Genomic DNA, 14,781 nt, shown 5'->3' with positions numbered 1-14,781 from the left:
TTACGAGTCAGCTGATCAAAAGCAGAAAAACTCACAAGCTTTGTCAGTATTCACAACTTTCACAGTTCTCCACTTGTGGCCTCAGTGGAACTGCATTTAAGATAAATGTTTAAATGTGGCATCTCATTCTAAAACAGAAGCTTGCCATGGTGGGTAGCTGCTGTTCTTTGTTTTAATCGCACATTCTGCTCCCTGACAGATTGACTGTAATAGTGGCATTGCTTGAGATCCTGTATAATTACAGAACTTTTCCAGAGTAAGCCCCTTTAACTCATAATTTAAGCCCCCTTAACTCATAATTGTCATAATGGGCAAATATCACTGCTCAGTAAGATTTTTAGACTTTATTGGTTTTATAATCCCCAAGAAAATGGGGGATCCTTTTTAGAGAACAAATTACGCTTTCTTCCTGCAAGGTTTTTGAAGTTATTACATACAGAGTGTTTTCCACCTTGGATCTTAAAAACATAAAAAGTTTTTCCGAAAAGTTGAAATTTCTGTGTATTTGATATACTGGATTAATAATCTTGACTGTAACTATTTATTGCTAATATGAGCACTAATATTAACTATCAACATTAAATGTTATTTAATACTGATTTTGATTTGTCAGGATTTATCTGTAAGAAGATATCTGCTTAAAAGTAACAGCATAATTTGCCCTCACCAAGGTTTAAGTTAACATTTTAAGCAAAGTAAAGATGAGACAAATTCCTGCAATAAATTGAAGCAAAGATATGTTGAATGAATTTTTCTAATTTTACTGCTTGAAATTTGAATCAGTAATTTGATCAGCTCAGTCTCTTCATGCCTAGTGCAGGCAATCTTAAGAAACACTTTTCATATGCACGGTTTTTTTCCTTTTCTTGGTCTTTGTCAGATTTTCTGTGGAGACCATATTTTTGACACTTTTTTCTGCCTTTGAATCTGGTTTTACTTAGGTGACCCAACAGAGTAATACTTGTAAAGCTTTAGATAACATATTATTTCACATATCATCTGTGCAACATAGCTTTCTTTTAGTATCTGTAAGGACATTTATATTTTCAGTCAACGCAAATAATCTGTGCTTATAAAAGCGTTTATATTAGTTTAGCTGTTAAAAAGTATGAATAATTTACTTGACACCATTGCTATGGTGTACTGAATAAAACAGAAGAGAATCTCAGTAGAGCGGGAGGTATTCTCATTATCAAGAGATCTCATTAATGATTTATTCTTTTTTTTACTCTGATAGCCCCTATGTTTTTTAATGTCACTGTTTAAAATAAAAGGTCACCAGCATCAGAGATAATACTTCCATTTTCTTTGGACTGTGGCAAGGAAGCTTATCCTACTCAGCTGTCTGTGGAGGGATTTTTATAGTCCCTCTCAGAACCAAAAAGAGAGTTGTTTTTTTGCAATACAACTCTAAGATTTTGCAAGTCACATTGAGAAATTTGGATACACATTGCTTGTTAGAAATAAAAATACTGAACTGTTGAACCCTTAAGGTGATTTTTTTTCATTGTTTTTTGTTTAAGACCTCATCTTCTCCACTTGATTAAATTTTCTTCCCTGTGCTCTGCAGAAGTCATTCTGTCTGTGTGCTGCTTTCAGCTTTTGGTCAGTTAAAGGTCTGCTGTGTTTCATGCTACCTATTTTTCTTTAATTTCTGTGGTTTTGGTTAGGATATGTTGAAGTAGAGGGGTTTGAACAGCAAAGATCATCCAGATGCATGTATGTTTGCATCTGGTATGTTTGCATCTGCTTTGTATCTGGTATGTTTGGAGATTATATTATTTGGGGTTGGTTCTTTTCTTAAAGAAGTTTATGAAAAGAATTCAATCAAGATGATTCGTGCAGAGATACTCTTTGTCTCATGAAATCCGCAAAGTTACAAATAGTTTGAGACTTGGAAAATACACTAGATAAGTATCACTATACATTTACCTTTCTCTAAAACTTTTTGTGAAAGCATCTGCTGATTCTTCTAATTTTCTTAATTGTCCATCAGTTTTCATTAAACATCATCTTAGGTGTTTTCTTGGAACATAATGAACACTCAAACCAAATCAGATTAAAATCTATTTAGCCTAGTATTTTGTCTTTGATAGCAGCGATCTCCTTAATTCATTATTACCCATTTCCAGTGCTTTTGGGGAGAGAGGGGAAATACACACCCTAAAGGGAAGGTTTAAAGCATTTAAACAGGTTAAAGCGTGGTTGTCTGAAGGAGACGAAAAAGCTGGCTTCAGGTACAGTCCCTACTTGTAGCTAGATTGATTAAAGTGAAAATAAAATTAAATTATAATATCGGCATAAGACACATTACTATTGGCAAACACTACTAACTGTAACTCAGGATTGAGACTTTCTGTGACTTGTTCTAGCTGTTGTGAGTCCAAAGTAACATTGTAGGAATCATCTAATTTCTACTATATTCAGAAATACTTCAGTTATGGGGCAAATCCCAGCTCTCATCCTTGAACATGGAGAGAAGTTTTGCGGTGGAGCTGCTTGTACCCTAGTAGATTTAGGGGAGCTTTCGAGAAGCCCATGTCAGGGGTATTCGTGGGCTGCACAACTGCAGAGACTGGTTACTCACAAGCTGTTGATCCTCAGTGCAGATGAAGACATTTAACTGGAACAAGCACAAATTCCCACACAGCAGCCCACGCTAGAAGATCTCTTCCCCCTCAATTTCCTGCTGTTTGAGCCACATTACCTTCAGGTTTAGCATAACAAACTTTATCTCTGCCAGAGAGAGAACCTACCAGAAACAGAATGCTAAAATAGCATCCTTTCACTGAAATGAAAGACACAAAAGGATATTAGGTTAAAAAAAAAAAAAGTCTCATTGTGACTGGAATGAGCTGCCATGCTGATAGATTTGATAATTTTTTTTTCTTCAGTCTATTAAAACTTTTTAAAGTAGTAGTGAATGAGTTTTGTATCAGAGAAATACTGTGGATCTTTGCTGTGCAGTAATTATGGGTAGGTGTTTTTAAAAACTTTTTATGAAAGGCAAGATAGAGGTGGATCAAAAAGATTTGATAATTCAAAAATAAATAACAACCCTACCACCACGCCCAAAGGAACGAAAAAAAAAACCAAACAACAAAACAAAAACAAGCAAAACAAAAAAAAAAAACCAAACAACGAAACAAAAACAAGCAAAAAAAACCCCACCAACAAAAACCCGAAACTACTTTGAGACACACAAATTACTGTAGTAATTTTTCTCAAGCCTGGAATTTGAAAAGTTATGCTTGACATTGACAACTAAGACAACATCCATCATGAATAGCCATATTATGGGTAGGATTGAAAATTAAATAAGGTTTTCATGAGTTTGAATTCTATTTGCATGCATAGAGAAACTTTGGTATTTAACAATGATTTCAACCAGGTAGTAATTCTGTGCTGAAAACTTCTATTTCTAGTTAACTTGAAATACATTTTTTACTTTTGTGAGGCTATTGAGCAAATCCTTCTGAAAAGCATCTAGACACATGGAGGGCAAGGAGTGCTGGCACCAGAGATTTGTTAAAAGCAAATTGTTCCTGACCAGTTTGTCTTCTGTGATGAAGTGACTGGCCCAGTGGATGAAGGGAGAGCAGCAGATGTCTTTTTCCTTGACTTCAGCAAGGCATTCAACACTGTCTTCTCTAGCATCATCATAGCAAAGCTGAGGAAATACAGGCTGGATAGGTGGATGACAAGGTGGGTGGACATCAATGGTCAGCAGTTCAAAGTCCAAATGGTAGCCAGTTACTATTGGCGTTCCTTTTAAGTCATCACCAAGGCCCATGCTATTTAACATTAACATCTGAAATGCTAAGAGACACCTAAGAAATTCACTGTGGTTCTTTAAGGAAAAAATTTAACTTTATTATATTTCTGAAGATATTTTTAAAGTAGATGTATTATCTTTAAAAACCAGAGAAATACTTGACCTGAAATTTCTGTTTATCTTGAGAAGTTTTCCCGTGCTCAGAGAGATTCATTTGAAGAGATTTGGAACGTGCGAACACAAGATCAAAATGTTAGCAAACTGGGTTATTTTCTTTGTAGTTCTCTTAATAATTTAATCAAGTTTTATATATATATATGGAATCTAATAATAATCATTGGTATGAAGGGTTAGAAAACTGATATAACTAAGCAAAGAATTTAAAGCTGTTCTGTTATGTAAGTCAAAAGGATCATCATTAATTTTAGATGGAAATTAAAAAGGTGATTCATTTTCAAAATTCCCTTTTGAAGCTATGTTCTGTCTTGTCACCTCCATTTTTAAGGAGAGATCAGATAAACTGGAAAGTAATCTTAATTCCTAGCTATAATTAGAAATACAGTCTTAAGGTTTCTTTCACTATTCTTTGTCAGGAAACCCAGAATTTATATTCATCTCTTCCCCTCTTAGTGTTTTTTATATTTGGCTTTTGTCAATTTAAACTATGTTTTCAGTAAGTGTTCTGAAGTAACTTGGGAAGAGAAATAATCACAGAATCACAGAAACACTAGGTTGGAAAGGACCTTCAAGATCATCAAGTCCAACCATTAATCCAGCGCCACCATGTCCCCTAAACCATGTCCTGAAGCACCACATCCACACGTTTCTTGAACACTTGAATGCTATACTATATAGCCTCTTCCCTTCTTCAGACCACTTCCCCACTTACAAAAAGCATCTCTGCGATGCTCCCTTCTTTCACAAGGATATATTCATTCTAATTGTTCAGCACCTTTCTCTTCTTAGAGTCTTTTAGTTTTGTATTGATATTTTAATTGATCATTGCTTTTGGTTCTTAAATGATGAGTGCACAAGAAGTTAACAAAGCACAAAGTAGTGAAGGAGAAAAAAGGGTATTCTTTTTATTTATAATCAATGTTTCCAAACTTCTGTTGAACTTCTAGTGGCACCAGCATATCTAATTGTAAATAGTATGTGTAGGCATATAGAGTAATTACGTTGTAATAGAGGTGGTCTTGTTAATGAACTTGAACTGATTGTCATTATGCTTTTAACCTTTATTCAGTGACAGAGTTCCAGTTTTATGCAGTTGAATGAGAACCATAAATATCTTTAAATAAAAAGTTTGTTCATGTGATAGATGAACTTCTTAATTATCATAGCTAATTGCATATATTTCCTTCTCAGAAGGTAGTTGCTAAATGCTGTGTTAGTGCATATACAATTAAAAAGTAAATGCTTGCATTTACAGATTAGTCACTGTAAAGTCTTATCACTAATGTACAGAAGAATCCCTGCATTGAACTGAATTACATTTGATATGGCTAATAGAAAATGCGATGAACCTTTTATGAATGTGTGTTAAAACAAATCATGCAAGCTAAATAATGATGTCTCTAGTGACCAGTTAGTCTTTTCAACAAATAGACTGGTTCCCATGCTGATTGATTGATAGTATCTCTGTGTCTTTCAGGTACTGGGTGTGATGGATTAAGGATGTACTTTTCTCTTGTGCCTGATAAAAGGCCTAGGGCAATGTCACCTGATTTCATGGGCTGCAAGACCCTCTGATATAGCTTGTAATCATACGAACCAAAAATTTAAAAATTAGTTTGAGCGGAGTTGCGGTGCTTGCTGCAAAGTGTTAGTTCTTCAGTTTTTATGTCCATAAGCAAGTAATACTTCTAGTATTGCTGGTCTAAAGCACTCAGCCAAGGGATGCTGCCCTTCTGCTATTTCTGTGCCTTTGGCTCCAGTAAAGTTATGTATATACAGGTGAATTCAGTTGAATTTTCTAAGGGGAGAGGGGAGTTTGATTCCAATAGTTTGTATTTCACTACTGCAAATTCAAAACAAAATGTATAATTTGCTTAGTAAATTATATTACTAAGCTGGGTAGCTATTGGTTGATTTGGAAATCTGCATGTTCCTTTCAAATTCAAATAAGGCTTCAAATAAGGTGACAGAAAGTATTACGGAAGAAAAAGCTGTATTAGAAGAAACTGTATTAAGCCACTTGTTTGAGTAACTGAAAATAAATTAGCAGTATGTTTCTGTGCTTTTATATACAGCAAAATTAAACTGAAGAAACCCATTGAATTAAGCTTGATTTGTTTAGTTTCAAACTGAAGTTGGCCTAAACATACATGTTTTGGTGGTACTAGAAACTAATATTAACCTAATACTTTATATTAAACTCAGTATAAATACATATGTTCCCCATGTTATCTGGCAATATTTGCTCTACTTACTCAGTGAGTCTACAAATACTGTTGGATAGTGAGAAGCTGTGTGCTTGCCCTTGATAGAGACTTCAAAAAAAGCTGTTTAATAAAATGACAAAATATGTAAACTTGCTTTTTTTCCTTTCATGTTTATTTGAAATAGAAAAGTCTGTATTCACAACTGCTAGGATCTGTTCTACAGAATTATAGAAAGATACAGGTGCCCCAGAAACAGGAGGTAAAAACTTTGGCTGGAACTAAACACAGATGGAAAATAGTATTTCCAGACTCCAGGAAAGAGATGTTCACTGTCAGAGTTCTTTGAGTTTTTCTTCAGTGGCTCAGTGCAGGTGCTTGGCATAAGTTTACACCTAAGTGGGTAGAGTTCACGCAGTTTTGTTGTTTAGTCATAGAACAAGCTTCTCTGGAGATCTTGAATCATAGTAGTTACCTCCTGAAGAACAGCTTAAAAATTTTGCAGGTTGTAGGTGGTTTCTTCATAGGAATGATTCTCCAATACATCCAGTACAAGTGTTGCTATTCTTGCAGCGATACTAATATAAGGACAAGGCATAGTCAGTCATACCAGAAACCACCTACACATGCTCTAGAAATACACTGATGAAATTCAATAGACTACTGACACATGGGTTTCTGTGTTGCTCATAGATTAGCGTGGAATTTTTTTTTTATTATTTTACTGGCATTCCGCTGTAAAAGATTATCCAAAAGTAGTTTTCCAAAAAAGTCTCAGAATAGCAGCTTTTGCAAGTCACTGCCCATAGGAAAATACAGCGGATCTTACCTGGAGAGAACATGATAATGTATTAGCTAGAAAGAAAAACAATTCTTATCATTGTGCCAAACTTCCAAGTTCTTTCTTTTCTGCTGAAAACAATGTGGAGAAATAGATATCAATCCTTGGCCACAAATTCTGATATTTTCAGGAATATAGAAAATACAGAATAATTCCATTCTGCAATTTGCTATTGACGTTGACAGAAGGTCAGCAATCTCTGTTAACTTCTACTCCTGAACACATTAAGACTTCAAAAGATCCTTAGTTTTATAAAGTTCTCCATGTACCCTGCTTTCCTTTAATTCAGCAGAAGCTTTGTGATCTTGTGAAGCAACAACAGAGTTAATCCAGTGTTGAGAGCTTTTAAAACTCTTATCCTAGTAACCTAGCAGTGATTTATACAAGACGTTAAAGCCTTTAGATTGCACCACCAAAAAAGGGAAAGTATTTCCAGTGTAGTGTTTACTAGTACATGTGTTTATTGGAAATTTACTTGAAAAGAAGCCAAAATAATCTCCTAAGAACTGTCTTTAAATGAGCAAATTATGAACAAAATAACAATTGACTGAAAAATCTTGAAGTAAGAACGTGTACAATATTTAAAGTTGTTCAATTTTATTATCAGACCTCTCAGTGTCTGAAGACAGACCACTTGAAGAGATAAAGTTTCATTTCTGTGTCTACAAATTCCAACTCATGCTATTCTCAAATACTGATCTCTTCAACATTAATGCCAATCGTTATTTTCATTTTCTAAATGCAGCTTCTTTGTTCCATGCAACAGTAGAAAAAAAACCCAACCTGTAGCTGTTGCACCTCCTATACATCCATTATTTTTAATTACTGATGTAAAAATGTAACAACATTGGTACACAGGAGGCCAGGGTGCTCTTTGCTTGGTATTTCTCATATTGACTCATCATATGTGAGTCATTGTGTGTAGGTTCTTGGGTTCCTCCCCCACCTCCATAGTTTGATATTAGTTGCGGTGCAGTGTGATAAAATTTCAAGGCAATTTTTTATCTCAAGTTCCTGCATGTGCAGCTGGTACTGTTCCTCAGGCTACTTGGGACAACCTTTGGTTTCACTCTTCATTGGTTGTTCACTGTTTCTAAGGAAAGGAATATTATCGGTAAAATGAGTCTGAATGAGTCTTTTGTTCTCTTTCTTCATGAAACTTATCACAAAATAACCCTTCAAATTAATGGTTGGGTTTTATTTTTTAACCTGGCAATGTCTTGAAGTAAACACACTTTTCAATTAACGATAAAAGCAGTAGGTTTGTGTTATTTTCACTTGTCTTTATGTGTCCGTAAGAACAGCAGACTTTGTTATAACAGCAGATTTGCTGTGGTGCTTGGTTCAGCTTCATGTGTTGAAACAGTTTTGTACCTTTACCAGCATAATTCAATTAAAAGTGTTACATATTTGGTTTTAATGCTGTGAAAAAAAGCTCTGTCTGATTACAATATTTGGGCAGTTTAGAAAACTGTCAGCAACATCGTGCCTATTGGTTAATTCTCTACCTGTATTTGCTTTCTGGCACACACAGTGCCTTTGTATATGTCTAGAGAACAAATTCCCTGTAAGGTATGTTAAGTTTTAAAGCTTGTGGAAGACACCAAGGGACTGCCGTATTGCAAAAAGCTGAATTTTTACTAGTCCTTTTGCTGAAAAGGTTAGAGGATAGAACGAAGTAATTTTTTTTGTCCTACAGGTATTTTAATATGTACCAGATCATACTGATAACATGTAACTTTCTCTGAAGAGTTTTCAGTTTGTACTGTGGTTCATATTACAAGCATTCATCATCAGCTCATTCCAGAAAGAGGATAATCATCTGTTGAAAAGCGGTATGGAAAGGAGTACTGAAAAGAGTGAGCATTTAAACGAGATAAACGTAGAGGAGAAATGCAGTTCTGTTGAAAACTTGAAGAAACTACTACATTGTGTGCCAGAGAAGAAACAGAGAAACTGATAAGTTGATTTGGATGTTAAAGCTAAAAAGGCTTAGAAGATACTGAGCCTTGCTGGGACTTTAAATACTAAGGTTTAAATCAAGTATGTTGTCACATGAAGCATGGCTGGTGCTCCACATGGAGAAGGGTCAAAGGTAGATAGATCAGAGCAGCATAAAATAACTGTAGTAATAGTGTTTGGGTTGCACTTGTAAATGACATTTAATTATAATAATTACAATATGGAAAAAAACAGTGAATCCATGTGTGCTGCAGTGTCAATCATTTATTCTCTAGGGAAATAATGTAACTTCCAAAGAAAGTTAATCTATATTAACATGAGTGTGTGTGAAGAAGCTGTGTGCACTTGTGAACGGTTTCATTGATTTAGTAGACTAGCTTCCTGAAATGATGTATCATCATAAGGCTTAAAAAAATAATACAAAGCTAAGCTATGTCCCCTGCTTCCTTATATTCCCCAAGTATTATGTTGCCATATGGTACTTGTTTATAATTTGCTAATAATATAGTTTGAGTGAGAAAACAATAACTTACCCCCTTATCCAAAGTGCAACTAGATGGTAAACTAGCAGATAACACATCAGCTCTAGAACATTATAAATTAAAATAATTTTATTTAATACAAAGCCTATATATATTTGGGTGTTCTAATAGTTTATTTTGATATTGCAGGAAACAGCATACTCCATTCAGCAGCAGACAGTGTGACAAGTGCAGTACAGAAGGCAAGTCAGGCTTTGAATGAGCGTGGTGAAAGGCTAGGTCGAGCAGAAGAAAAGACAGAGGAGCTGAAAAACAGTGCTCAGCAGTTTGCAGAAACTGCACACAAGGTAAGATTTTGGCAGGACTTAGGTTATATTCCTTCATTTTGAGAGGAGGAAGCTCTAGAAGGAATTGCAGTCAGTCACTGTTTACAAACAACTTGCTGTTTTGCTTGATACTGTTCCTCACTTGGCAGATTTCTGGTTTATAACTTCTGTGCATAGATACGTGGTTTGCTGCATTTCCAGTTGAATTGAAACTACCTATCTTCACCTTCCTGAAGCATATTCCAAATCCATCTTCCCACTACTGTTTGGTACTATTCCTCATAGGAATTTGCTGCTTTAGAGTAAAGCAGAGTGCTGCTAGGTAGGGAGTTCAAAAATGAAAAATGCCTCTAGTGGGGCCACTATGAATCTTGATGAAGATTTGAGTAGGTTTCATTAGTGTGTGTTGCCTTTTTATCTTCTACATGTGCAAAACAGCAGTTCCACAGATGAAGACATGCTGTGAACAGAAACAAATCTTTTCAACGGGTCCTATTAGGAAAAATCTTACTTTAAAAATCTCAGGATTAAAGGATACAGTATTGTAATAAAAATACCATCTTTGATAGCCTGTGGTGTACCATATTTAGAAATAAAAATTTACAAAATCTTGATATAATAATTCAGAACAAAAATGTGAGGGAAACATAACAGGAATGGTGGAGAAGCTAAAAACATCCACAATACAATATTTTGCTTTTTTAATCAAATAAAAAAATATGGGAAAGTTCTCAGTTGGGATTTTGTACATATTCATTTGAGTTTACATGTGTCTGTGGCACTAAGTGAGAACAGTTTCTATAGGAAATGTCTAAGTGATGCAGAATAGAAAAGGATAATCTCCGTTTGGATTCTGTGCTGGGCTGAGGTTTATGAAACCTTCCTGCTAATCCAGCTCTACAGATTACCAGTCTTGCTGAGGTGAGTGTGAGGCTGTGTGCTGTTGAAACTATTCCATTTATCAGCTGCCTGAAACAGGAGTTTGACAATCATTCGGTGGATGGTAGTTAAGGATTTGTAATAAATGCTTGGGCTTTGTCTTTTTAACAAGAAAATAATGTCTTTGTGTTTGAAGGAAACAAAATATAGTTTAATTCTTGGAGGACCCTGAATGAATACTTGTCACCTTAATGATCATAAGGATAACTTTTAAGTAAAGTGGGGTTTACAACATTATTGTTTTTTTGCAAATTTTTCTGTATCGGTGCCCCGAAGTCTTGAATTATACCTTAGAGGTGCCAGTAGTCCTGCAATTCCTCTACTGTTATCTCACAAAAATGCATAGGGCAGCCACCCAGGAATGTATTACATTAGAGAGACTGTTGTTTTATTGTGTTGCGCTTCATTTTGCGAGAGAGTTTTGTTGGGGTTTTGGTGGAGCATTTAGGAATAAGTACAGTATTGTTTCTTGTTGAATATTCAGCTGGTTGAGTCTTTGAGGGGCAGCTGCTACTCAGACCTTAGCTGTTGTTTGTACAGAAAAGAAAACATATTCGTCCAGTGAAACCAGAAATGTGAGGTTGCTTAAATGGCAGAATTGTAACCTTGTGGCAAAACAGTGACAGTGAAGAGAAAGGGACCAATTTTAATTTAGTATATGTGAAACACTTTGTGCAGCAAAGCAGAGTTCCCATTTTGGTTGCCTTCAGTAAAACAGTAAAAGTACTTTGGATTATTGTCAGTCCATAACTAATTTTACCACTGTAGTGTCATAACTGGATACAGATTTCTCTTGCAACTTAATTCATATGTCTGGACATTACTTCCGCTCTATGTCAGGTTATTTTAAGATAAAAAACACACAATGGAGACACTGGAAGATGCATAGGAGTACTCTTTTCAGCACGTTTAAAAAACACCTTAGTCACCTGTAAAAAAAAACAAAAAAAAAAAACCAACCCCCCAAAAAAACCCAAAACCAAACAAGCAAACAAGAAACACTTAGTTTGCACCAGAAAAAAATAGCACTCACAGAGTCCTTCTGTTTTGGCTATCAGAGTTTGTTGAATAAAAGCATATATCTATGTTTAGTTGTGTAGAGGTTGGAACTTAGTTCAAGGTATCTAGCAAATCGTCCTTATGACACCTTCTTCACCACCTTTTTTTGCCTCTAAAAAATTCCTTGCCCTTGTTGGTGACTGCACAGGAGCTTGGAGTTACGGATCTGTATAATAAAAACTTGTTGTCAGAGTTGCCTGCTAAAGGTGGATTTTTCTGAAAACAATTCTTGTCATTTGAGAGGAGAAAGAAAAGCATTGGTTGGAGTTCTTTCATGTTGAAATACCTTTCCAGTATATCCCTACAAATAATATTTTTTTAATGGCATATTTATGACCAGGTCCTTTAGTGTCAAAGGCTTATGTCAATTAAATTTGAGTCATTTATTGGTCAGCATGTCACTGTTAGCAAATGAGAAAGTTTTAATTAACTGCCCCTACCGATTATGGTTTCTAGGTAACTTCCCAGAGGGTTCACTCATCTCAGCTTTGTTAGTATGCTGTTATCTACAGATAGCAATTTTTTATTATACAGAGCCTAAAACTAAGTTGTCTGCTTGGTTTGCTGAAGTCAGTTTGTCTACACTTTTTATACAGGATTTAACTCACTTTAGCTCTTTCTTCTCCTTCTCATTCCCAGTTTTACATCCATTTTTGAATTGAAATAATCAGTAACCGCAGAGGTAGAAAGGCAATCAATCCTTAATTTTTCATCATTATGTAGTGGCAGAGCTGCTGAACAAATGTTTTAAATTACTTGTCCAGAGTTTCTGATTGTATTTAGCAATCCAAATCATTAGGTCTAAATGCCCGTTCTTTTAAGCATGTCTTTGTTTCTAGCATCTTGCTCTAGCCCTCCTCACAGATAGCAAAATAATGGAACATTGGGAAACACAGCTATGAAAGCAGATAAATCCTGTCGCAGCACAGGGAATGACTCTGCATATCTGTGTGCAAAGAATTTATGGATTTCAGGCATCATTTGGAGAATTCAGTTTACAAACTCTTCTCATCCAGACTAGCCACCTTAGCTTGGTATGGCTATTGTGACATGTGACCTCCCTTTGACGCATTTTTTCTTTCTTTTTCAGCTTGCCATGAAGCACAAATGCTGAGATACTGCCCAAAGCTGAAATCTTCCCGAGAGAAACTGAAAAGGCTACGTTCAGCAGTTCTTACAGGAGATCCAGACTTCTGTGTGCTTTTTTTCTTCCAGTTCAGTGGAGATGCATTCTTTCAGTTTCTGTGCAGGAAAAAGTGTTGCATTTCTACCTTTTTGACTTACTTTTGTTCACCTTTTGTAATATTGCTACACAGTCCTGCAGTACTTTCTACCTGTATTTCAGTTGTTACAGGAGTGAAAGCAAACAGGGGAACTGGACCAAATGACAAGCTGATCAGGATTAAAATAATAATATTCTTCCCCAGTTGTACAGAAAATTATTTAACTGGTTATGGACATATGCGTGCAAATAAAATCCAAAGAAGGGGTATACTTTTCTTCATTTTATGTAGCATCAGCAGAATGTGAATGTTGGAATTAAACACCTGGGGTTGTAACTATAGTGAAGAATAGACTACTTTGTCCTGGGAAATAGAAAAACTTGTTTTTTCTGTTCATTGTAGGAAATTTTGCATGTGCCATCACCAGCATTCAGTAGTGCATATCTGAATTTCATAGGGAAATCTGTTACCAGTGCTTTATATTGAATATTTCTATTTTCCCTTCTGGATTGATTGTTTGAATAATATAATGAAACCTACAGAATGTATTCTTGAGGTTTCAAAATTGAGGAAAAAAGTAATTTTTACATCTATACACACATAGCTGTGCCTCAAACACAATCTAGAATTTAGCAATCGGGTATAAAACAACATTTCATTTTCTTTTTACCTGTGATTCTGTGGCTGAAGGTGTATGTAAATGAGAATGCAAAGACCTGGGAAAATGAGAATGCAGTATTTACAGTGTCATCTGTTCTTCATAAATTCTATAGTAAGAATTTTTGGGAACACTTCAGAAATTGGTCTGATTAGAGTGACTTTTGTGTTAACTAGTAGTTTGATTTTTAAAATAGAGGCTTTCAAAAAGCATGTCTTGGTACATTAGAATCATTACTTATAGTTTGAGTTTGTTTTAAATATATATTATCACTGGAAGGGTGACTTCCTATTTTCATTCTGTATTCACTATAAGCAATATATGCACTGTATTCTCTTACAAAAATAAGTAGGTTACTCTTTTCCTTCACAGCTGTTTTCTTAACATTTTTAGTATGTTCTAATGTGCTTCTGAATGAAGAAAAGAAAAAGAAAAAAAAAAAGAAAAATATGCTGCACTTTTTTCTTTTTTTTTTTTTTTATTTTAAACTGGTAAGCTGGAAACAAAAATCCTAGTGGAAGTTTCAGCCTTCATCTTCTGAAGATGCCTGCTCTTCATTTCTGTCCTTATCTTACCAGAGAGCCAGAAAGCTGGCATTATATGAATGTACTGTAGTTTTTATTTTCAATGTAGAATAAGATTTTTGCATCAATGACACTTTAAACAGTCTAAAATCCTCAGAGCAGTGCTTGTAAGAGAGATAAAAGCTTCTGTAGTAATTGAGAATATTTTAGTTACTGCAAGCTGAAGTAACTGAAAATTTCTTGGAAATAGCCATTTTGTAAAAAGAAGCTTGGCTTTAGGAAAACATTCTCATTTGAACTAAGGACACTGTCTAGTTAACTTATTGCATTTCAAACTTTAGATCTGGGGTTTTTTTCCTGTAATTTAAACTGTTTTGTGTGAAGCTTTCTGTTTAATTTTACACTGGGAATTGAGAAAAGGGGTAAGTTTGTCATCTATGTAGTACCATACAATCATTTAGATCTATTTAGCATCAGCTCTAAGTTAGTACATCCAGCACTGTCAGCTGAAAAGGAATTTGGCCACATCTGCTACAAGTCAGAACAGGCTCATTAATGACATGAGTTCTGAACACTCCATTGAGCTACGTACAATTAATGCTTGCCCTGGA

General features: G+C 35.2%; 1 protein-coding gene across 1 annotated transcript in view; it reads left to right on the top strand.

Annotated features, from left to right (window-relative positions):
- Positions 1–13,549, top strand: part of STXBP6 (syntaxin binding protein 6 (amisyn)) — a 29,958-nt gene extending 16,409 nt beyond the window's left edge. Inside the window, exons 4-5 of the mRNA XM_010288900.1 lie at positions 9,631–9,788; positions 12,856–13,549. Of these exons, the coding sequence (XP_010287202.1) occupies positions 9,631–9,788; positions 12,856–12,879 (182 nt within the window). The 3' untranslated portion in view covers positions 12,880–13,549. The remainder of the gene's footprint in view (positions 1–9,630; positions 9,789–12,855) is intronic.
- The last annotated feature ends 1,232 nt before the right edge of the window (positions 13,550–14,781 follow it).

This window comes from Phaethon lepturus, unplaced genomic scaffold (genome assembly GCF_000687285.1).
Source record: "Phaethon lepturus isolate BGI_N335 unplaced genomic scaffold, ASM68728v1 scaffold296, whole genome shotgun sequence".
NCBI lineage: Eukaryota > Metazoa > Chordata > Aves > Phaethontiformes > Phaethontidae > Phaethon > Phaethon lepturus.
The sequence above is the reverse complement of the archived record's forward strand: the minus strand, read 5'-3'. Positions and strand labels throughout refer to the sequence as shown.